The sequence below is a fragment of the Nicotiana tomentosiformis genome, chromosome 3 (assembly GCF_000390325.3).
Source record: "Nicotiana tomentosiformis chromosome 3, ASM39032v3, whole genome shotgun sequence".
Lineage (NCBI taxonomy): Eukaryota > Viridiplantae > Streptophyta > Magnoliopsida > Solanales > Solanaceae > Nicotiana > Nicotiana tomentosiformis.
Window position 1 is genome coordinate 7010487 of NC_090814.1, and position 23195 is coordinate 7033681.

A 23195-nucleotide genomic window follows, 5' to 3' on the forward strand; every position below is an offset into this window, starting at 1 on the left:
AATTATAGCCCTTGCTAGTGGGAAAGTAGAACTAGCATACCGTTACCGATTTCTCTCAAGTAGGGACTACCGTTATATTTGACTTCTTACGAAGAAGTCCACAGTTATACCGATTACATGATTCGTTCATTGAAACCTTCCAAACATGAATATTTATATTACACAGTATTTTACCGAGCTTATTACCGAATTGTCAATTGATTTATATTACATGAAAAACATGATGAGACTGATTATATTGTTTCTGAAAGGGCATTCTTATGATATTTTCTGTTTAATATATATACTAGCATGTTTTCTGACTTGTCCCTAATAAAAACGGTTGTGGTTAAGTGTTATTACTCACTGAGCTAGCGACTCATTTACCGCTAATTCTTTTTTTTACTGAGACAGCAGTTGACACAGGCGAGGATTTCGTTAATTAGAGCGCACAAGTTGATAGATTTTGGTGAGCCTCGCACTTATTCGCGTGGGCGGATATTTTATTTATTGTTATAGTCTTTTCTTTGAACTCTTAGAGTCGCTCCATAGTCATCCTTTTAGTGTCGTGAGTATTCATTTGTTGATATGGACTAGTTACTAGTATTATACTTTCTTTCCATATTTGTAGAGTTGGTTTTGGTTTTATTATGTTGAGGAGGTTGGTAATATTGATGGAAACCCGTTTGTGGTTTGTTGATGAAGATTGTGAATGATTTAGGTGAATATTGGTTGGTTGTTACTTGTTTATGAGACATGAAAGTTTTTGGAATAGTCCAAAAACAGGGAAAACTCTATCCGATTTTCTGAAAAATACTGATGAGGCTTACTTGGGGACACTTGCTCCTAAGTGCCGGTCATGATCTTAAATTAGGTCGTGACAAAGATGGTATCAGAGCTTAGGCTTTAAGTCCCGAGTCATGGAGCAATGTTTAGTAGAGTCTTGTTCATGGGTATGTAGGCGCCCATACTTATGATCTTGAGGCTCCCGAACATCTAGGAATGTTTTCCCTTCTTTCATTCTTTGATCGTGCGTTGAGATAACTTGAGATTGACTTTAGAATATTTATTTCGCAGATGGCTATGACACACACACCCTCATCTGCTGGACGTGGTGCTGGACATGGTGCTACCCGAGGTGTCGGTCAAGTTGGCATTCATCAAACTAGAATACAGGCTGCCCCTCAATCTGAAGTTGGGAACATGGGTCAACCCCAAGCTGCTATGCCAGATCAAGTGCAAGGGCAGGGAGTTCAGGACGTTCCACCACCAGTGCCAACTGTTGCCTTACATGCAGACGTAGTGGCAAGGTTATTGAATGTGTTATAGGCATTGGTGCCTACTCAGGGTGGAAGTTTAGCTCCTCAGGCTACTTTACAGACACAAGCACCTGCACAGACTCCGACTTTCGGGAATAAGGAAGTATCCCTACAAGAGTTCCTGAAATTGAAATCACCAAAATTCACAGGTTCTGATAATTCAGCAGATCCTCAAAGTTTCTTGGATGGGACACTCAAGGCATTACGTGCTCTAGGATGTTCTAGTGAGAGAGCCGTGGAGCTCGCAACATACAAACTAGAGGATATGGCCAACATATGGTATGAAACTGTATTGCTAGGAAGGCCAGTAGGAGCAGCACCACTGACATGGGACGAATTCACTAAATTGTTCATGAATCATTTTCTTCCAGACAGCCTGATGCAAAAATATGCTAGTGATTTTGAGAGATTGGTTCAGACTCGAGATATGGATGTGTCAACATAAAACACGAAGTTTTGTATGCTGGCTAGATATTCCCCTTACTTAGTGCCTACCGAAGAATCTCGAGTTCAGAGGTTTGTTGATGGATTGGTTGGTCGTCTATACACTACAGTAGCCCCACAGATAAAGACTTTATCCTACTCTGATGCAGTCGACCTTGCTAAAAAGATTGAAACCAAGGGACGTGAGGATCGTACAGCTAGTGATTTACGTAAGAAGGCCAAGACAAGAGGGTCTTTCAGTGGCAGTTTTAGTGAAAATCGAAGAGCGGGAAATCAGGGACAACAACAACATAGTTCTCAGACAGGGACACACTTGTCTTTATAGTCCACATACAGACCACATTACAGACAGGGTAATATTGGACCATCATCTTCTGGACATCATAATTCTGGGCAGATATATGCCACTACTCCAGTCTGCCAGACCTGTGGTAGATCACATTTGGGCCAATGTCGTATTTTAATTGGAGAGTGTTTTTGGTGTGGCCAGTTGGGACATCACTTGAGGGATTGCCCTAGGCCTTTGAGAAATTTCAACCAGGATTCTATTCAGTCAGGTGTACCTACTCAAACTACTCGTAATACTTCAGGTGCTACAAGTACAGAAAATAGAGGTCGAGGTGCTGGAGATTGTGCTACTGTGAATCAAGGACAAGGGAATGCTGGTAGAGGTTAGGCGGGAGTTTTTGCATTTACTAGACAGGATGCTCAGGCCTCGAATGCTGTGGTTATAGGTATTCTTTCTGTCTGTTCATTTGATGCACTTGCGTTGATTGATCCGGGATCTACTCACTCCTATGTGTCCTCTTACTTTGCTTTGAGGTTTAGTAGACAGTCTGAGCTATTGAATGACCCTTTTCTAGTTGCTACTCCTGTTGGAGAGTCTCTATTAGCTGAATACGTGTATCGTGCTTGTCAAATTCGGGTTGAGGGTAGAGATACTCTAGCTGACCTTATTGTACTTGATATAATTGACTTTGACATGCTGATGGGAATGGATTGGTTATCTTCCTGCTATGCTATTGTCGATTGTCATGCAAAGATAGTCAAGTTTGAGATACCAAACGAACCCAGTTTTGTTCTAAAAGGGGGTCAAGTTCCAGAGAATTGCAAATTTGTATCTTTTATGAAGGCTCAATGACTGCCGAAGAAAGGTTGCTTGGGTCTCATAGCTATTGTAAATGACATAAGAAAGGAAACAGTTAGTATAGAAAATGTACCAGTAGTGAGAGAATTTTCTGATATATTTCCTGAGGATTTACCAGGATTGCCTCCAGTACAAGAAATAGACTTTGGTATTGATTTGCCACCTGACACATAACCCATATCAATACCTCCATATCAGATGCCACCAGCAGAGTTGAAGGAGCTAAAACAACAACTGCAGGATTTGTTAGATAACAGTTTTATCAGACCGAGTATATCTCCATGGGGTGCACCAGTACTGTTCGTAAAGAATAAAGACGGATCTCTGAGAATGTGCATTAACTACAGGCAGTTGAACAAGATAACAATACGCAATAAATATCTGTTGCCTTGTATAGATGACATGTTTGATCAGTTACAAGGATCTGCCTACTTTTCAAAGATTGACCTTCGTTCTAGTTACCATCAACTTAGAATCAAAGATGAAGATATTTCTAAGACTGATTTCAGAACTCGATACGGGCACTATGAGTTTCTTGTGATGCCTTTCGGACTGACTAATGCTCCAGCTGCATTCATGGATTTAATGAATAGGGTGTTCAAGCCATTTTTGGATAGATTTGTAATAGTATTTATTGACGAAATCCTGATATATTCTCGTAGCCAAGGAGAACACGAGAATCATCTCAGGATTGTGTTGCAAACATTGCGAGAGCATCGGCTTTATACTAAGTTCTTGAAGTGTGAATTTTGGCTAGACTCGGTAGCATTTCAGGGGCATGTTGTATCCAAAGATGGAATTATGGTAGATCCTAAGAAGACAGAAGCTGTGCAGAAATGGCCCAGGCCTACTTCTCCTACAGAGATTCGCAGCTTTTTAGGCTTAGCAGGCTATTACAGGCATTTTGTGCAGGATTTCTCCAGAATAGTAGCGCCGCTGACCAAGCTAACACAGAAAAATGCAAAGTTTCAGTGGATGGAGGAATGTGAGCAGAGCTTTCAAAAACTCAAAACATGTTTGACAACTGCACCAATATTAGCCTTACCATCAAGTTCTGGAGGATTTACAGTATTTTGTGACGCCTTGAGGGTGGGATTAGGATGTGTTCTCATGCAAAATGGTCGCGTTATAGCTTATTCTTCGAGACAATTGAAAAAGAACGAGCAAAACTATCCTACATATGATTTTGAGATGACTGCAGTGGTATTTGCTCTAAATATTTGGAGGCATTACCTATATGGCGAAACTTGTGAGATTTATACTGACCATAAAAGTCTGAAGGATATCTTTTAGCAGAGAGATCTGAATTTTCGGCAGCATCGGTGGATGGAACTACTCAAAGACTATGACTGTTCTATTTTATATCATCTTGGAAAAGCCAATGTGGTGGTTGATGCATTGAGCAGAAAATCTATGGGGAGTTTGACACATATAGCTCCTGCAAAGAAACTTTTGGCTAAAGATATTCAGAGACTAGAAGATATAGGTATCCGATTTAATGTCGGAAATTCAGAGGCATTGTTGGTTTGTGCTCAAGCTAAGTCTTCATTAGTTGAGTGCATTAAGGCCACCCAATATGAGGATGAGCGATTATGCAAATACATAGATAAGGCCTTCGCTGGTAAAAACAAGGATATGATTGTTGAAAGTGATGGTGTGCTTCGAATGGGTGACACGCTATGTGTAGTAGATGTAGATGGGTTGATACATGCTATTCTTGAAGAAGCCCACAACTCTAAATATACTATACATCTTGGATCCACAAAAATGTATCATGACTTAAAGCAATTCTATTGGTGGGAAGGTATGAAGAAAGATGTTGCTAACTTTGTTTCTAATTATTTGACTTGTCAGCAGGTCAAGGCTGAGCATCAGCGACCCGCAGAACTGTTACAACAAATTGAGATTCCAGAGTGACAATGGAAAAGAATTACTATGGATTTTGTCACCGGGCTACCACGAACCCTTAGAGGTTATGAATCTGTATGGATGATTGTAGATCGACTAACGAAATCAGCATACTTTTTGCCAGTGAAGACTAAATATGGTGGAGTGTAGTATGCACAGATATTTATGAGCGAAATTGTCCGACATCATGGAGTTCCAATATCCATCATCTCTGATAGAGGATCACAATTTACCTCACACTTTTGGAAATCTTTTCAAGAAGCATTGGGTACACGAGTAGATCTTAGCACTGCATTTCATCCACAGACAGACGGGCAGTCTGAATGTACTATACAGATCTTGGAGGATATGTTGAGGGCTTGCATTCTTGAGTTTGGAGGTAGTTGGGACGCTTATCTACCTTTAGCTAAATTTGCTTACAACAATAACTTCCAGTCCAGTATTCAAATGGCACCGTATGAAGCATTATATGGTAAAAGATGTCATTCTCCTATCGGATGGTTTGAAGATGGTGAGACTAACTTATTGGGACATGACCTAGTACAAGAAGCTATGGACAAGGTCCAGTTAATCAGATAGAGATTGCTTGCAGCTCAAAGTAGATAAAAGTCTTATGCTGATAAGAGAAGAAGAGATTTAGCATTCACAATTGGGGACAAAGTGCTTCTACGAGTCTCCCCTATGAAAGGTGTGGTGCGGTTTGGGAAAAGAGGTAAGATGAACCCCAGGTTTATAGGACCGTATGAGATATTAGACCGAGTGGGAGTTGTGCATTATCGTTTGGCACTTCCTCCCGAGTTGTCCTTTATTCATCAGTATTTCATGTCTCAATACTAAGGAAATGTATATTAGACTCATCTCAGATGCTTGAAGCACCTGCTATACCGCTTAATGAGAAGTTGTCTTACGAGGAGGAACCGATTAATATTTTTGATAGGAAAGTAAGAAATCTACGGTCAAAAAAAATTGAGTTCGTAAAAGTCTTATGGCGAAATCATACAGTTGAAGAAGCTACGTGGGAAGTAGAAAAAGATATGCAAGTGAAATACCCTCATTTGTTTCAGTCTACAGGTATATACTTGAGTTAAATTCGGGGACCGAATTTCATAAGGTGGGGAGGATGTAATACCCTATATTTTATTAATAAGGACATATAAGTCTTTAACTAAAGTTAAAAAAAATAAAATAATAGGAGAATGTGCTAAAGCCCATTAGAAGGAGAAACGTGAAAAGGGGAAAGGGGGAAAAGGGATGCAGCAAAGCTGTTGCTAAAGAACAGAGAAGAAACAAAAAAAAACCATAGAGGAGGAAACAAAAGGTGAAGGAGAAGAAGAAGAAGAAGAAAGAGGCTGGAATCAAACCTTGAGAAATCTTAATTACGCACTGGTTCTTACGGGTAATACTCGAATTTCTCATCTGGATTCTTTTCTTCTGGTAATTTTTTTTTTATCTCAGTTCATATATTTGAAGGGTTTCACAAGGTATAAGAAATTTAATACCAATAAGAGTTATTCTGGGCAAATTATGCAATTGGAAATTGGTCAATGTTATTGTAGGATAAATTCATTTGAAAAAAGAAGAAGGAATATTATGGACAGTAATGTTATTTCAGTTTCAATTTATGCACACGATTAAGGAAATTAAACAGTACAGGGAATAAACCATATAAATACATTTTTATTTAAAAGATTTTGGACTAATTTAAATTACTCATAGCATGGGTAAATATAATTCGGCGAATTGGTGATAAAATATAAAACTCGGAGGATTGGGTATTCTAAATTAGTGATGGATTTAGCCTAAATGAGGCAATTAACACGAGATCGGTGTTGATATGATTATAGATTGATTGGAAGAAGTTGTACTAATTGCTCGAGGTGAAGCATTTGGTATTCGGCACGAGTACTGTGAGTAGTAATCTTTCGCAATTTATGTTTTTCATAACTTGCATGATTTACACATAATTTTTAATATGAATATGTCACCGATTATTTTGAGTTGCATGTGGGACAAGTCTTTTACTCGATATGATACCGAAATATTTATTTGACATGATTACCGCTATTTTAAATATTCTTGTTGTCACTAGATAAATTTGACCGTTACTTGAATTTACTGTTATCGAAATGAAATTACATGATTTGATAAGAACTGAAATGCCCTATATTATTTTAAAATATTTTTCTATGAGTATATACGGATTACAGAGACAAGTATAAATGGGAGTAGAATTTGAAGGATCCCGTAGCTAACGGCGGGGTCGTTACACCCGGTGCACCTTGTAATTACCGAGTACAGTTATAGCCCTCGCTAGTGGAAAGGTAGAACTAGCATACCGTTATCGATTTCCCTCGAGTAGGGACTACCGTTATATTTGACTTCTTACGAAGAAGTCCACAGTTATACCGATTACATGATCCATTCATTGAAACCTCCCAAACATGAAAATTGATATTACATAGTATTTTACTGAGCTTATTACTGAATTGTCAATTGATTTATATTACATGAAAAACATGATGAGACTGCTTATTGTTTATTGTTTCTGAAATGGCATTCTTATGATATTTTCTGTTTAATATATATACTAGCATATTTTCTGACTTATCCCCAATAAAAACGGTTGTGGTTAAGTGTTATTACTCACTGAGCTAGCGACTCATTTCCCGCTAATTTTTTTTTACAGAGACAGCAGTTGACGCAGGCGAGGATTTCGTTAATTAGAGCGCATAGGTTGATAGTTTTTGGTGAGCCTCGCACTTATTCGCGTGGGCTGAGATTTTATTTATTATTATGGTCTTTTCTTTGAACTCTTAGAGTCGCTCCATGGTCATCCTTTTAGTGTCGTGAGTATTCATTTGTTGATATAGACTAGTTACTAGTATTATACTTTCTTTCTGTATTTTTAGAGTTGGTTTTGGTTTTATTATGTTGAGGAGATTGGTAATATTGGTGGAAACCCGTTTGTGATTAGTTGATGAAGATTGTGACTGATTTAGGTGAATATTGGTTGGTTGTTACTTGTTTATGAGATATGAAAGTTTTTGGGATAGTCCAAAAATAGGAGAAACTCTGTCCTATTTTCTGAAAAATACCGATGAGGCTCACTTGGGGGCACTTGCTCCTAGGTGCCGGTCATGATCCTAAATTGGGTCGTGACATAAGTATAACGCCGCCTTTGTTAGGGAGCGTTTTACCCCCAATGTGGAACTTTCCGACACAAATCCGGATTTAGTCGGCCCTTGTACATATACCTAACACCGGGTGAAAAACAAAAAAAATAATACATAATGTTAATGTGTTGCACAGGGGCGGACCGTCCATTAAGCGGGTAAAGCAATTGTTTTAAGCCCCACATTTATGAGGGCCCCATTTTTTGGTAATACCTAAGTTCTCTCTCTCTCTCTCTCTCTCTCTCTCTCTCTATATATATATATATATAATAAAATAAAAATTAAAAAACTATAAAGTGAAACAATACGTGAGAAGTTTGCATAAAAAGAGAACACATTTGAGATAGTGGACCACAACTTTCTCGAGCAAAGTGAAAACAGAGTTGTGCACTATATTATATTTTTATACTTTGTTCTTCAATTCATGCCTCCATTCTGCAATAGCCAAAGATCAAGTATTATTGTGGAGCTTCAGAGTTCAGAGTTCAGTGTATTGATTCAAGAAATAGTGGAGTATTTTTTGTTCGTTCTATTTTCATAATTCAAGTCTTACGACAAGCATACTCGAGCAAAATATTTGATTTGATATCAAGTTTGTAACGACCCGGCCGGTCGTTTAGAGAGTTATAGACTCATTTTCCCCATTTCTACTTCTTTTTGTGTTATTCAACTATATTATATTATGTCGGGTTAGTTGGTTCGGGACCGGAGTGATTTCAGAGTGAATTGAGACACTTAGTCTCTTAAGTAAAAACTTAAGTTGGAAAAGTCAATCGGATGTTGACCTATATGCAAACGATCTTGGATTTGAATTCTGATGGTTCCGTTAGCTCCGTATGGTGATTTTAGGCTTAAGAGTGTATCCGAAATATTATTTGGAGGTCCGTAGAGGAATTAGGCTTGAAATGCCGAAAGTTTAATTTTTGAGAAGTTTGACCGGGGTTTGACTTTTTGATATCGGGGTCGGAATCCGATTCTGAAAATTAAAATACCTCTGTTATGTCATTTATGACTTGTGTACAAAATTTGAGGTCAATCGGGCGTGATTTGATAGGTTCCGGAGTCATTTGTAGAAATTAAAAATTTCAAAGTTCATTAGGCTTGAATTGGGGTATAATTCATGGTTTTAGCGTTGTTTGAGGTGATTTGAGGGTTCGACTAAATCCGTATGATATTTTAGGACTTGCTGGTATATTTGGTTGAGGTCCCGAGGGCTCGGGTGAGTTTTGGATGGTTAACGAGTTGGATTTTGGACTTGGAACTCTGCTGAATTTTTTCTGATACACCATCTGGCTTCCTTCATCGCGTTCGCGAGTGGAGCCTCGCATTCGCGAAGAGGGACTGAGAGGCTGGCAATATTTCTCTTCGCGTTCGCAAAGAGAAGCACGCGTTTGCAAAGGGTGGACTGGGTGTGCATCGCGAACGCGAGAGGTGTTACGCGTTCGCGAAGAAGAGAGGAAGCACCCGAAGACCCCCAGGCTATTAGTCTATGCGTTCGCGTAGGGGGTGTCGCGTTCGCGTAGTGAGAGGGAACGAAGCATCACGGTTCGTGATGGGTTGAACGCGTTCGCGTAGAAGGCATTGAGGTAGACGCATTTTGTGCTTCGCGAATGCGAGGGTGATGATGTCGCGTTCGCGAAAGAGGAATTTGGACGAGAGTTATTTTGTGCTTCGCGAACGCGAGGCACTGACCGCGTTCGCGAAGAAGAAAAGTTTGGGCAGTGAGTTTAAGTTCTGAATTTTGACGATTTGGAGCTCGGATTTGAGGCGATTTTGGGTGACTTTCAGAAAAAATAACAGGATAAGTGTTCTTAACTCAATATTAGTTAAATTACCCGAATCCATGGTTGTTTTTATCATTTAATTGGTGAATTGAGTTGGGAAAATTTGAAAACCCTCTTAGTTTAAATTGAAGATTTGAGGGTCGAGTTGGGGTCGGATTTTGGTAAAATTGGTATGGTTAGACTCGTGGTTGAATGGGCTTCCGGATTTTATAACTTTTGTCGAGTTCCGAGGCGTGGGCCCCACAGGCAATTTTTGAGCTAATTTTCGAATTTTTATGAAAAATTATTATTTTCTTATGGGATTAATTCCAATGAATTTTATTGACTGAAACAAATTATTTATAACCAGATTTGAGGCGTTTGGAGACCAATTCACGAGGAAAGGACATTACAGAATAAGAATTTCACGGTTTGAGGTAAGTAACGATTGTAAATCTAGTCCGAGGGTATGAAACCCTGGATTTTGTATCATTCTACTATTTTTAGTGACGCACATGCTAGGTGACGGGCATGTGGGCGTACACTGTTGGGGATTTGTGACTTGGTCTGTTCCGTAGCAACGGTAAAGTTTCATACTTTGTTGAAACCATATGATACTTATATGTTTTAGAAAGAATTTCTGTAAATTGGGTTGAATGCCATGTTTGGACCTTGCGCCAATGGTGTTTGGACCCTTAGGAGCTGTTTCTTACCATCCTCTCATTATTTTTGATTGAAAATCTATACTCAGTCATGTTTATACTTGTTTACCGCATAACTCAGTTTTATGACTCTATTTTTATGCATATAAATGTTTTGGGTAGAATGCCCTGTTTTACTGAAATGCCCGAGTGGCTTGAGAGGTTTATGACTGAGTGAGGCCGAGGGCCTGATTTGTGAGGATGAGTGTGGATCGGGGCTGCCTGCCTGCAACATACTTTATTATTATGGCACGTGAGTTGTCCGTACAACACGTGAGTTGTCCGTGCAGATTATAGCGCTTGGGCTGAAGGAGCCCCTCCGGAGTCTGTACACACCCCCAGTAAGCGCAGGTACCTACTGAGTGCGAGTGTCGAGTGCTGAGTGACAGGGAGGCATGAGTGATTGTGAGGTATGCCCGAGTGACAAGAGTGATTGTGAGGTATGCCCGAGTGGCACAGGTAACTGTGAGGTTTGCCCGAGGGGCTGTATATGTGTGATGTTTTGCCCGATGGGCTGTTTATGATTTCATCATTTTTGCTCACCTTTGCATTGAGTCTTTGTTTGAAAAACTGTTGAAAAAATATCTTTAAATGATTTTTACTGGAACCGGGTTTAAACGAGATGATTTGATTCAAACACTGATTTTTAAAGCATATTGTACTTTACTGAGATTTCACGATATGGACGTTATATGCTTTATTGCTCGTCACTACTGCTCAGTCTTTATTTATTGTTGTTACTTACTGAGTTGGCATACTCACGTTACTCCCTGCACCTTGTGTGCAGATTCAGGTGTAGCTGGACACGGTAGCAATTATTGAGTGTTCTGGTTGCAGATTTTCTTGGAGATATCAAGGTAGCTGTTTGGCGATCGCAGCCCCTGCTCTTCTCCATCTTATCTTCCTCTAGTTGTAACTATTTTTCAGGCTGAGTTAGCCTTGATATTGTTAGACAGATTGTAGTAGACGCTCATGACTAGTGACCCCCCGATGTCGGGCTTTTCCTTCCGCATTTTTGTTTTGATTGGAACTTCTTTACGAAGGTTTTTATGTTAAATAACCTTGAAATTATCTTTAAAATGAAAATATCGGTTTGTTTTGGAAATGAGTTGGCTTGCCTAGTTCCACGATAGGTGCCATCACGACAGTGGTTAGTTTTGGGTCGTGACAAAGCTATCCGTTCTTGAACCCGGTTCTATCATTCTATCTTTTTATTATTTTCTCATCTAAAATTTAATATTTTGCTATTTAGTGCATTTTTAGATTATTTATTAGAAGATAAGTATGTCAAATAGAAAGTATGAATCTGTTTATGAAAAACTCAAGAAAATAAGAAGAATTCAAAATCTAATACAATCTCAAAAAGGTGCTCTTGATAAATTTTTATTGAATAATAAAAATCTTAAATCAGAAAATTTGGGAGAGTGTTCTCTAGATGAGCAAGTTAGTAATTCGGTTGAGTTAGATAATTCTAAAATTAATAATATTCAAGTAGAAAAAGAACAAGTAAGTGACAAGTCGGAAATAGATCCTCAAAAAAATCAAGAGCTTATGAATGAAATAGATAATTCAACTCCTATAAATATATATGATCCTAGTCAATGGACTTACCTAAGAAGCTTTTCAAAATTAAAATTGATAAAATCTTACCTAAGATCAACAGTGTCTCAAGAGAGATTAAATGTGTTAGCTATATTGTCAATTGAGAAAGACTTATTAGGAGAAATTGATTATAAGAAAATTATTAGTAACTTTGCATCTAAAAAAGCTAGAAAAATTGACTTCAAATAATAAAAAAATTAAAAACATTAAGGTTCCTCGTTAAAGTTTGGCTTTAGGCCCCAAAATACATCGGGTCGCCCTGATGTTGCATGTGGTAGGCAGTGAAACATATACATATACACTATTTAATACATGGAATTTCTAAATCTAAATGTAATCAAACATAAGAACCTCCCCATGTTAACGTGTGTTTTCTTGGATACTTTTCCATTTTGAAGATTATAATAAAAGGTGATAAAGAGATCTGAATACAGGAAATGGCCAATTTATGACGTGCGTATTTGGGAAAATTTGAACACGACGGTCTACAAAGTGGTAAATTGGAAGTTGGATATGAAGTATTATAAGAGTATATTTCTAGTCCTTTTCATATGTAGACTATATTGGACCACTCTGCATTTGTCAATTCCTATCCTTTTCGCTTTGAATTTTATTTATTTTAAAAAAATTAAAATTTAGTTTATAACTCATGCAAATTTCCCAGATTAGAAAACCATTTTTATATTTCCTACATAAGAAAATTAGAAAAGAAAATAACTGGAAGAAAGAACGTATAGTAGAAAATAAAATCGTAAAATTAAACTTTGTACGAGTCTTTTTGGCATGGTGTGGGTGATGCAAATAATATGAAAGGGCAGTCTGTATTCTTTCGAGAAAAGAAAGCTTTTGTTTTTCCCGTTAAGAAAAATTTCTAGTAAATTAAGTTATACAAATAGTAATTACTTAATTTCAGTCAATAATTATTCCTAAAGACTAAAGAGCATAATTGTTGGTACATGTTCGACCATTCTTTTTGTGTCTTAATAAAACAAAATAGTACGTACTTGAGGAAAAAGTTAATCATTTTTTACTAGCGCCATTCTGAACATTATATATTGGCATAAAACAATTCTAAAAGTTGAAACTTTTTAATTTATATTTACAAACTTTCGCAAAAGAAACTAATTTTGAATATTTATTTGTAGCATGCATCTTACTAGTACCTCACTTTCTCCCTTTTTGAAATTTAACCTAATATCTGTCCTGATTTTTTTTTTGTGGCAAACCCTAAAGAATTTACTTTCTTTAAAAGATGTTTAAATATATAATTTTCTTTATATACCTCAAAAGGTTATGTAGGCCCCCCTCTTTATTTCTTTCAATAAACGGAATAAAGGATTTGCTGAATTCAGTCACTTACATACAAAGCAAACAATTTCACCTTACATCTTCTCTCAATTAATATAACTAATCTGTTGATTAAGTGGGCGTTTGGACATAAGAATTGTGAAATTGTAGAAAAAGTAAAAAAAAATTTTAAGTAAAAATGATATTTTTAAAAATTAGAGTTGTATTTGGACATGAATATATTTTAGAGTTGTATTTGAAATTTTGTGAATGATTTGAAGTGAATTTTGAAAAATAACCTTTTGAAATTTTCGAAATTTTTTGAAATTCAACCTCAAGTAAAATTTAAAATTTTATGACTAAACATTAATTGCGGAAAAAGTGAAAATGTTTCAAAAAACAAACAAAAAAAATTATGGCCAAAAGGGCCCTAAACATTTTGGAAGAATAACAATATTGACAGTTCCTTGCAAATGAAGTTTTTTGGGCATATATTAGGAACTGTGTTTTCAAGAAACATTTTGAATGTAATATTAATACTGTGGATCAAAATTAAGGGGTACTATATATTCCTAAGAAGATGATGTACCTATTTCCCCTTAATTGCTGATATATAATCATCCCTTTAACAAAATAAAATAAAATATATAAAAATAAGTGAGGTGGTGAGGCAAAAGCCATGTTTTATGGGTACCTAGGATTCTCACATTCTAACAAAAAAACCCAGAGGCCAAAACCCTTTTCGTGTCAACCCTTAACTTCAACAGCTCACGAGCAAAACTGCGTCACTCTGCTCAGCCGTTTCCCCCTTCTGTCCAAAAAGGCATCTCTCTCTCTCTCTAGAATGAACTGATAGCTACTACTACTCTTTTTCAGCTCCCTACAACTACTACTGTACACTTGTTGTTACTACAAACCAAACCATTCTCATCACTTCCACTTTTGTATCTATCACTTTCCATTCAAGAACTGTTCATTTTCCCTCACCTCCCATTTGCTTTTCTTGCTGTTTCAATAAGGCCGAGAAATGGCTGATACAGCCCCAACTGTACATACCCTTCAGCCACCATCCACGGCTGAAGAAGATACCCCACCCCCACCTCCACCACCAGCAGTAGAACCAGCAGCTACTGAACCACCTCTTGCTTCAGTTGAAGTTGAACCAGTGAAGCAAGAATCAGTAACAGAAGCTGAGGAACATCACCCTGCTGTTACTGTAGTTGAAAAGGATACTCCTTTAACTGAGCCTCCACCGGAAGAACCAACTCTGGTTGCAGCTGAACAGGTCTCTGTTACTGTTCCTGAGAAAGAAGCAGAGGGTGTTAGTGTTACTGAATCTGACAAATCTAAACCAGCTGATGTGAAAAAGATCCCTGAATCTTTGGTTTCATTCAAAGAAGAAAGCAACATAGTCTCAGATCTATCTGATTCTGAGAGAAAATCACTTGAAGAGCTCAAATTTCTTGTTCAAGAATCCATTAAAAATCAAACCTTTACTACTGGAACCCCAGCTAAAACCCAAGAAATTCAAACCCCATCAACAGAAATTACTGATTTGCCTCAGGAAGTATCCATTTGGGGAGTGCCACTATTGAAAGATGATAGGACAGATGTGATTCTGCTCAAGTTTCTTAGAGCTAGAGATTTCAAGATTAAGGAGTCATTTGCAATGTTAAAGAAGACAATTCTATGGAGAAAAGAGTTTAACATTGAAGAGCTTGTAGATGAAGATCTTGGAGATGATCTTGATAAGGTTGTGTTTATGCATGGTCATGACAAAGAGGGACATCCTGTTTGCTATAATGTGTATGGGGAGTTTCAGAATAAGGAATTGTATAACAAAACCTTTGGAGATGAAGAGAAGAGGAACAAGTTCTTGCGCTGGCGGATTCAGTTCTTGGAGAGAAGTATAAGGAAGTTGGATTTCAATCCAGGTGGAATCAATACTATCTTTCAAGTTAGTGATCTCAAGAACTCTCCTGGTCCAGGGAAAAGGGAGCTTCGACTTGCTACTAGGCAGGCCTTGCATTTGCTTCAGGATAATTATCCTGAGTTCGTGGCGAAGCAGGTATTTAATACACAAAAGCTCATAGTATGTATGATGATTTAATTATGGATTCATTTGAAGCATTTCCATGATGATAATGGGTGATTGTGATTCTTTAATTGGCAATTCATTTGAAGCATTTCTATATTTGGCAATGAATTTTGAGCCTTTCTGTGAGTGATGATTTTAACTGATAGAAAGTAGTCTAAATCTGCTTGCGCATTTACCAAATAGCGCTGATAAGTACTTGTTTATGATACGATTTCTTGCAGAGAAGGTTTATGTGTAGGTTTAGTTATATGTATGTGGTAGTATGTTTAAGTTGGATTAGCTGTTAGTTGATGTCTATTGCTTTTAAGCCTAGTGTGCCATGCCTCGGATATCATAAAACTTCCCCGTGGGCTTCCTGCTCGGTTCCGTTGACGCACTGGTTTGGAACTCTGAGAAGTATGGGCTGCCTCTCTACCTTCCTCCTGACATAAATACCACACTTTATTCGTGGCAGGGTTCGAATCTTTGACGTGCACCTAACCAACTCAATGTCCTGCATCTTTACCGCTGAACCAAAGCCCTAAGGCCCCATTTCTTGGATTATTATTGTTCTTTTGGTAGTTTGATCACTGCATTCCTTTTTTCTTTTTGCTTGGGGGAAGTTCAAATATTGTAGTCTGGCACAAAGTTAATGGTTCGTGTTTGGATTTTTGAAGGTGTTCATCAACGTCCCTTGGTGGTATTTAGCTTTCTACACAATGATCAGCCCATTCATGACCCAGAGAACAAAAAGCAAGTTTGTATTTGCTGGTCCATCCAAGACTGCAGAAACCCTCTACAAGTGAGAGCTTTTAGTTGTGATTTATATCAATTTCTGCGTGCACAACTATGGCCATTACTTTTAACAGTGTGCTAGAAGTGGAAATAATCTTGTCTGTATAACTGGCTCCGTGTAGGTATGTATCTCCTGAGCAAGTACCTGTTCAATATGGGGGCCTCAGCGTCGATTACTGTGAATGCAATCCTGAGTTCACTGTCAATGATCCAGCCACAGAGATCATTGTAAAACCTGCAACAAAGCAGACCGTGGAGATCATTGTAAATGAGGTGAAGCTACAATGCTTTTATACGATTTATGCTTTCCTTTCTGTGGAGAAAAAATTGGCGACTTTGTTATGAATTGTTAGAGTATATTGCTAGCAGAATAAAAATCATCATTTAATCTTGTCAATGATGATAATTCACCATTGAAGTATCTTGATTGCAGAAATGCATTATTGTCTGGGAGCTACGTGTATTGGGTTGGGAGGTGACTTATAGTGCTGAATATGTGCCGAATACAGACAGTGGATATACTGTTAACATACAGAAGCCTAGGAAGATGACCCCAACTGATGAACCTGTTGTTAGCAGCAGCTTCAAGATCGTTGAGCTAGGTAAGATACTGTTGACGATTGACAATCCCACGTCAAAGAAGAAGAAGCTTCTTTACAGGTACAAGGATAAGCCCTATTCCGACTGAGGATCTCTAGTCGTAAGGAGTCACTTTCAACTGTGAGACCTCAAATCATGGGAATTGGGATGGCTGTGGATATGAATTTTGACATTATGCATGAGGAGGTGGAATTTGTGTTGGTTTGCTTTTGTTAGTTGATGGATATTCTGGGTTGATGTTTTTTCAGATTTTGTTTGGGATCTATGAACTTCTTCGTTGTAGCTGATTGTCCTGTCCTTACTTTGATTTGAGGGCAAGTGTTAGGGATCTCCCTGTAACTTTGGTCTTTGGTTTGATACTTGAACATGGCGATGTTTCTAGCCAAAGCATGAGGATTTTGAGGGCAGTGGGTGTATACGTTGAGGAAACATGTTTTTGAAACCATCTGCTTTCGTTTTATTGTCTGTTGTATATTTTCTTTTACCAACATAAATGTCCATTTTCAGAAGACTTGGCATGTAGATATGGTATGTTACATGTACACGTGTACTTCGTCTGGTTACATTTATATAATTTACTTATCTTCATACGAAGCTAAAGCACAAAGCTGGGGTTTTCTAGCCTTGATTGTAGAATTTCATTCTTTTTCTGGTTAGAAAAGTCGTGATGCTGTATGCCTTTGTCAACGATAGTAACATGCTACTAACAATATATTTGGTCACTTTTTGCTGGTGCCTTTGTAAGAATGGCTCTGCTGAATCTGGTAAGCTGCTTCACTTTCTGATGTTATAGTGCAACTTTTGAGATAAGAGGATTATGCTCATAGTTATTGATTCTTTTGTTGGGTCCATATCTTGACCTTCTATATAGTGTTCAGTTCCCCTGCCATCTCACGAACGATTATATGCGTACAGCGGTAAAGGGTCTTATTTTGGGAATTTGTTGGATGTTAACTTGATTCTTTTCTGCAAATGCTTGTATGAAGAATTCTGCTCGACAACTTCTAAAACTTACTATAGTCATTTTCTGGTTTGGGAGAAGAGTGGAGATGAATTGCTTTCTTAGCTTCTTTGTTTGTTCATATATCCCAAGTGATAATGCCAGCTTTTAGGTACAAACTTCTTTGTTTGTTAACATCAAAGGAGCTCGGTTGGAGGATACATGATATGGTACAACGTGGGAGGTATTATTTTCTTTGGTACAAGGAACTTGTCATCATGACATTACACCTAAACTGCTAAACCAAAAGATAAACACCTTCATATTTCCTAGTAAATGTCAGATCTTGTTAAACTATTGGCTTTCCTATCTTTTGATTTTTTTGTGATAACATTACATTGGCAAGATGCAAAAGATTAAAGAATCCACGAAAAGCAGGATTTTTTTTTTTTTTAAACCCCTCCCAAATTAGGAGTGTTTTCACACTTTCCCTTCAGCGTGACTCGAACCCATCTAGGACCTAACGCTCGTAGGTGGAGGTGTTTTTACTAATTGAGCAAGCCTCATTTGTCAAAAGGAATTTATGTTATTCTTTTCTATGTTACAAGAGGAGAATATCTGCATGTTTGTATTGTACCTCCTCTCATTTTTTCTTTTTTTAATTATTCGATGGATTTCCTTTGAATGTTATTTTTCAAACTAGTGGTCCCAGGCAGTCTGTCACATTCAATTAAGTGTTCGACCCTTGGATGTGGGAAAGAAATATTTTTGATAAGGATACTTCTCCATTGAATAGCTTTAGGCGACATTAATTTGGATTAGTAGGGTTTTAATGAGAATATTAGCATCGGCTAGGAAACTAAGTCAACGGAAAATTAAAAAATATTTTATGAAAAATATTTTCTAAATCATTTGTCTTCAAATTTTGTACTAAAACTTTTAATTTCGGGACAATGTGTCCCAACCTTCTAATGATATGCTCTTTTTTGCTCAACGTGCTCTTTTTTTCTTTTTCTTTTTCCATCAAGTACATATTAGGCTTTTGGCTAATCAATGTGCTCTTTTTGTCTAAGTTCTTTTTCAATTTCTCTTCCTCAACCTTTTACTGAACAACCCGCCGAAAGAGGAGAAGAAAATTCTAAACAACCCACTGAAGAAAGAAAAAAAACATTTTGGTGCCATGAACTTTCTGGAACTGATCATCATTACACATGGTTATGATTACTGTAAAAAAGTATAAAAATGCTTAAATTAATCATTTTTTAGATGATTCTATTATTATTATTATTATTATTATTATTATTATTATATCTTTTTCCAATTATTCATCCACTATTTCCAGCCCAAATTAAAATTGTGTGGCTTGCGGGTTTATTCACTAATTTTGATCGAAAGTATTAGGTCAAAAGCGATTTCTGCATTTGATTATTGAATAATTATCATTATTAACAAAGTTAATTTAACTAGTGATTGAATCAAATGAAACAACCAAGCCAAATAGAACTAAATTTTCTTTGTATGGTTTGTTTCCTCATAAACTAACATGTTTTCTACTGTGCTCAATCTTTTAGAAAGGAAATATATTTTTAGTAACAAATTTCCTTTAAAAATAATTTCAAGACAATACCTTTCAAACACCTAAATTCAAGTTTTGAGAAGTTGAAAAGTTTGAACTTATACTTGAATTTTGTTTTCTTCAAAAAACATTCCAAGAGGGAAGAGTGCGATTTAAGCCTTATTTTTCTTTGTTAATAACGCTTGGTTGAATTTTTATTGAGGGTAATATAACTATAAATTAAATTAAGAAAATTTTATTCAGCTTAAAGAATAAACATATACTATTATATATGTACATTACATATTAAATTTCTAATGCTAATGAACCAAATGCCCAACAAAAACAAACCCTGCATTGCCATTTCTGCACTACTAATTCTTGTATAACTTGGGTACTTTTGATTAACCAACCGACCCCTAAGAACAAGATGATAGTTCCCATAACAGTGCCAAAAGACATTTAATTAATTAATTTACTGGAGGACAAGGTGTAATCTTGAATCTATAAATAACCTTTCTTTCTTCTCAACATAGGCTGTGGTGGTATGAATAGGATCCCTCCATCTTTAATCAGAGGTCTCGGATTTGAGCGGAAAAAATTCTGCGAGGGAGCGCTTCCCCCTTAAATAGGCCTTACGCAGCGCGAATCCAGATATAGTCGTGCTCTAATCCGGATACTGGACACCGGGTAAGAAACCAAAAAAGAAAAAACCTCCTCCTTATCCGAAGTAGGGTTTTCAATTGTGAGCACCACCTTACCTTCATACGCAATTTTGGTACTGCAAGAAATCACTGGCTCATCACTAGGCACCATCTTTCTAGCCTTCTGAGCCGTGGAAGTTGTTGTTATGGAGCAACAATAAAGTTGTCTCGTATTCGAACCGTGGAAGCAGTCATTAATACTTGTATTATGGTAGGTTGTCGACATCATACCCTCGGGGTGCGGCCCTTCTCCCGACCCCGCGTAAATATAGAATGCCTTGTATACCAGACTGTTATTTTTCATGTTTAAACATAGTGTTGTCTAATTTCAGGGCAATGTCCACAACAGACTAAATAATTTTATGGTAAACAGTATATATTCCCTTGGTACTTAATATGAAATAGTCTAGGTGCAAATTTCCAGTACTTTCACCGTCTCTAACATTATGTATTAATAAGTTTCTCTATTTTGCTTAGGCAATGTAAAACTCTTTTGCTTTAGACATTCCGTATCATAAATTTAATAGTCCGACTAATCCAGATTCGTGCTGCAAAGATCCACTATAAGGGGTAAAGAGCCCTTAAAGTGATTCATTTCAGGATTAGTCTCAAGACATTTGATTAAAGATGAAGAGATCCTTAATATTCCAGCACCCTTTGTGTTATATAGAAACATACGCACGCGTTGAGCTTTCAGAAAATAATGCTTTTCTATTTTTTTTTAAAAAAAGTCCATAATCAAAAGAACAAATAGGTTAGTTCTTGAATAATTTTTCCAAAACATTTTTTAATATGATTATCAGGCAATATTAAATAAGAAATTGATCATGCCTACAACAAGAATTGAAGTAGGATAACTGGATAGAGAATACTTGCAATTTACAACAATCTCAATAGCTTCTTTTCTTTGTTGTCCTCGTGAAAATTATTGGTACTAAGGCCACCATATTGAACTGGCAAATGTTCAGGAGAAATGTGTCTCTTTCACCCAATTACATGGAATACCAGTTATAATAATATTAATCTAAATTAAACTACTCGTCGTAAGGTTTAAAGTTTTTTCATAAGAGGGAGAAAAGCTGATTGTCACATACTTGAGAAGGGTTTCTATATTATTTGATGCACTAGCAAATGCAAACTTTTGTTTGCTTCTTCTGCTCAAGAATGGACTTATCATCTTGTAGAAACCCATGTAATAGTTAGATTTATAAATTGTAATTGAAAAATAGCCACAGTATCAGAAGTAATCGAAATTTAGCCACTTTTCATGTAAAGATAAATCTGAACGAAAACGCTATTCAAAATCCGAAAAATATTCTAGCGTAATATGCTGGAGTTCGAATTTTTTACATGTGAACTTCCAACATAATATACTTGAGTTCCAGCATAATATGCTGGAAGTTCATATACAGGTACTCCAATCTCCAGTATATTATGCTGGAACTTTCAGTGTGCTGGAGTTCCAGTATAATATGCTAGAAGTTCATACACATATGCACCAATCTCCAGTATATTATGCTGGAACTTTTCGTGTTGCAGCAAAATAATGACAATTTTTCAATGACTTTACAAACGCTGGTTATTTTTCATTTACCAGTCCGAAAACTGGCTAGCCCGTGCTATTTTCACCATTTATGAACACCTCCATAAAAGCCCAAACAATGTCAGTCAATAGGCTTAAACTATGCCGTCTTACAAAGGGGAAAGTGCACAAACAACCATTCTTTAAGGCTAATATTTAGAGATCAACCATTTATTTATTTTATCCCGTAAAATTTAAACTAAATATTTTAATTTTAGGACAATTTAGGATATTTGTATCCCGAAAAATTAAACTGAAACACTAAAATTCAAAATGCATTAGCTAATTACTAAATAACAGTACTTTATTAAAATGGCTATCTGGTGTTATTTCTACGTCTTAAGTATTACTACAATTTAGTGAGGCGGCAAAAAATACTGCCGCCTTGCCGTAACCCTTTGTAGCTGGTGCAAGTGTATACTCAATGTATAACAAGTGTATGATAAGTACTATTATAATCAATGTATACACACCAATTATTTAAAGATTATACAAACCAATGTATATACAGTATACACACCAATTATACAGTGATTAGACTAGCTAAATTTTGTAAAAAATAAAGATTAGGGTTATCTTTTATATTAACTGTTTTGGGCTGTTATCTGTGTATAATTGAAAATTGAAATTAAGGCGAGGTAATGAGAGCTAAGGTATAAGAACACTTCTGATAAAATCTTCATATAATAACAAAGTGAAACTCATGTTTAATGAGACTTAATGCTTAAGAGAAACTGTATCACTTGTGTTGCGGAGAGCAGTAATCACTATCAGGTATAGTTAAGAATGTGATTATCAGTTTTGTCTATTTTACTTCGTCGTATCTAAATGTTTGCTTGAATTAATTTCATGGACTGTCATTGTACTAAAGGGTTACTGTAGAATATGCATAAAACTAAATTTTGTAATAAAAAGATAGATCAACTCTTTTTATATTTTGCAATTTGCAATAAACGAAAATTGCCAAAAATCCATCAATTCGCCACCGAACATTATTGACCATCCATGAGATTAACTCCTAAAGTTTTTGTATACACATAAAACATGACTATTTTAGTCTAAGCCATACTTGACCTATTACTACAAGTTTAGAGTTAAAGTGGATTATGTTTTCTGAATATATTCTTGGAGGGGAAACCGAGAGAAAAAAATCTAAAAAAGTCACAAAATCATCATAATCCGATAAAGAAATTAAGGAGGAAGAAAGAACTTGTTTGGTCTAAAATTCTGAAAAGTTATCCTGAAGCAATTGAAGTGTTTCTGTATTGGAAGTTAGGTGTAGTTAGTTATTTGGGGTCATATTGTAATTACTAGAAGTTAGGGGTCTTTATTATTATTTTTTAAGTCTTTCTAACCACCTTGTATATAGTGGGTTTGTTAGGGCTGTAAATGATAGTTGGAAACAGTTGGAAAATTTCTCAAATTCTCTCATCTTCTTCACGCTTACAACTAGCTCCAATGGCTGAATTCTAACACAGTATCAGAGCCATGGAGACTGATTCGTGAGGATTTCTGATTCCGCTCAACTAATTGCTTACTAATTCAGCCGCTTAATCTCCATTTCAGAGTTTTTTTTTGTTTTCAATTGTGAGAATTGAGTTGCTTGAATTGGTGCGTCA

The 23195-nt window shown here is 36.7% G+C and overlaps 2 protein-coding genes across 2 annotated transcripts; both read left to right on the forward strand.

The window, feature by feature from the left end:
- The first annotated feature begins 1056 nt into the window (after nt 1-1056).
- LOC138907308 (uncharacterized) lies at nt 1057-2883 on the forward strand. The gene is made up of 5 exons (XM_070197901.1): nt 1057-1278; nt 1327-1710; nt 1892-2095; nt 2233-2413; nt 2477-2883. Exons 1-5 carry the CDS (start codon nt 1057-1059, stop codon nt 2881-2883), a joined length of 1398 nt encoding a protein of 465 aa, XP_070054002.1.
- Nucleotides 2884-14041: 11158 nt separating this feature from the next.
- LOC104109701 (patellin-3) lies at nt 14042-17389 on the forward strand. The gene is made up of 4 exons (XM_009619048.4): nt 14042-15391; nt 16078-16202; nt 16318-16468; nt 16629-17389. Exons 1-4 carry the CDS (start codon nt 14351-14353, stop codon nt 16881-16883), a joined length of 1572 nt encoding a protein of 523 aa, XP_009617343.1. The 5' UTR covers nt 14042-14350; the 3' UTR covers nt 16884-17389.
- The last annotated feature ends 5806 nt before the right edge of the window (nt 17390-23195 follow it).

Excerpts from the sequence above, each read along its gene's own strand:
- LOC138907308 (XM_070197901.1), top strand. The coding sequence starts at position 1,057 with ATGGCTATGACACACACACCCTCATCTGCTGGACGTGGTGCTGGACAT. Across the intron at positions 1,711-1,891 it reads CTAGTGATTTTGAGAGATTG|TCGACCTTGCTAAAAAGATT; the intron begins GTTCAGACTCGA and ends ACTCTGATGCAG. Across the intron at positions 2,096-2,232 it reads CAGACCACATTACAGACAGG|TTGGGACATCACTTGAGGGA; the intron begins GTAATATTGGAC and ends TGGTGTGGCCAG.
- LOC104109701 (XM_009619048.4), top strand. The coding sequence starts at position 14,351 with ATGGCTGATACAGCCCCAACTGTACATACCCTTCAGCCACCATCCACG. Across the intron at positions 15,392-16,077 it reads CTGAGTTCGTGGCGAAGCAG|GTGTTCATCAACGTCCCTTG; the intron begins GTATTTAATACA and ends GGATTTTTGAAG. Across the intron at positions 16,469-16,628 it reads TGGAGATCATTGTAAATGAG|AAATGCATTATTGTCTGGGA; the intron begins GTGAAGCTACAA and ends TCTTGATTGCAG.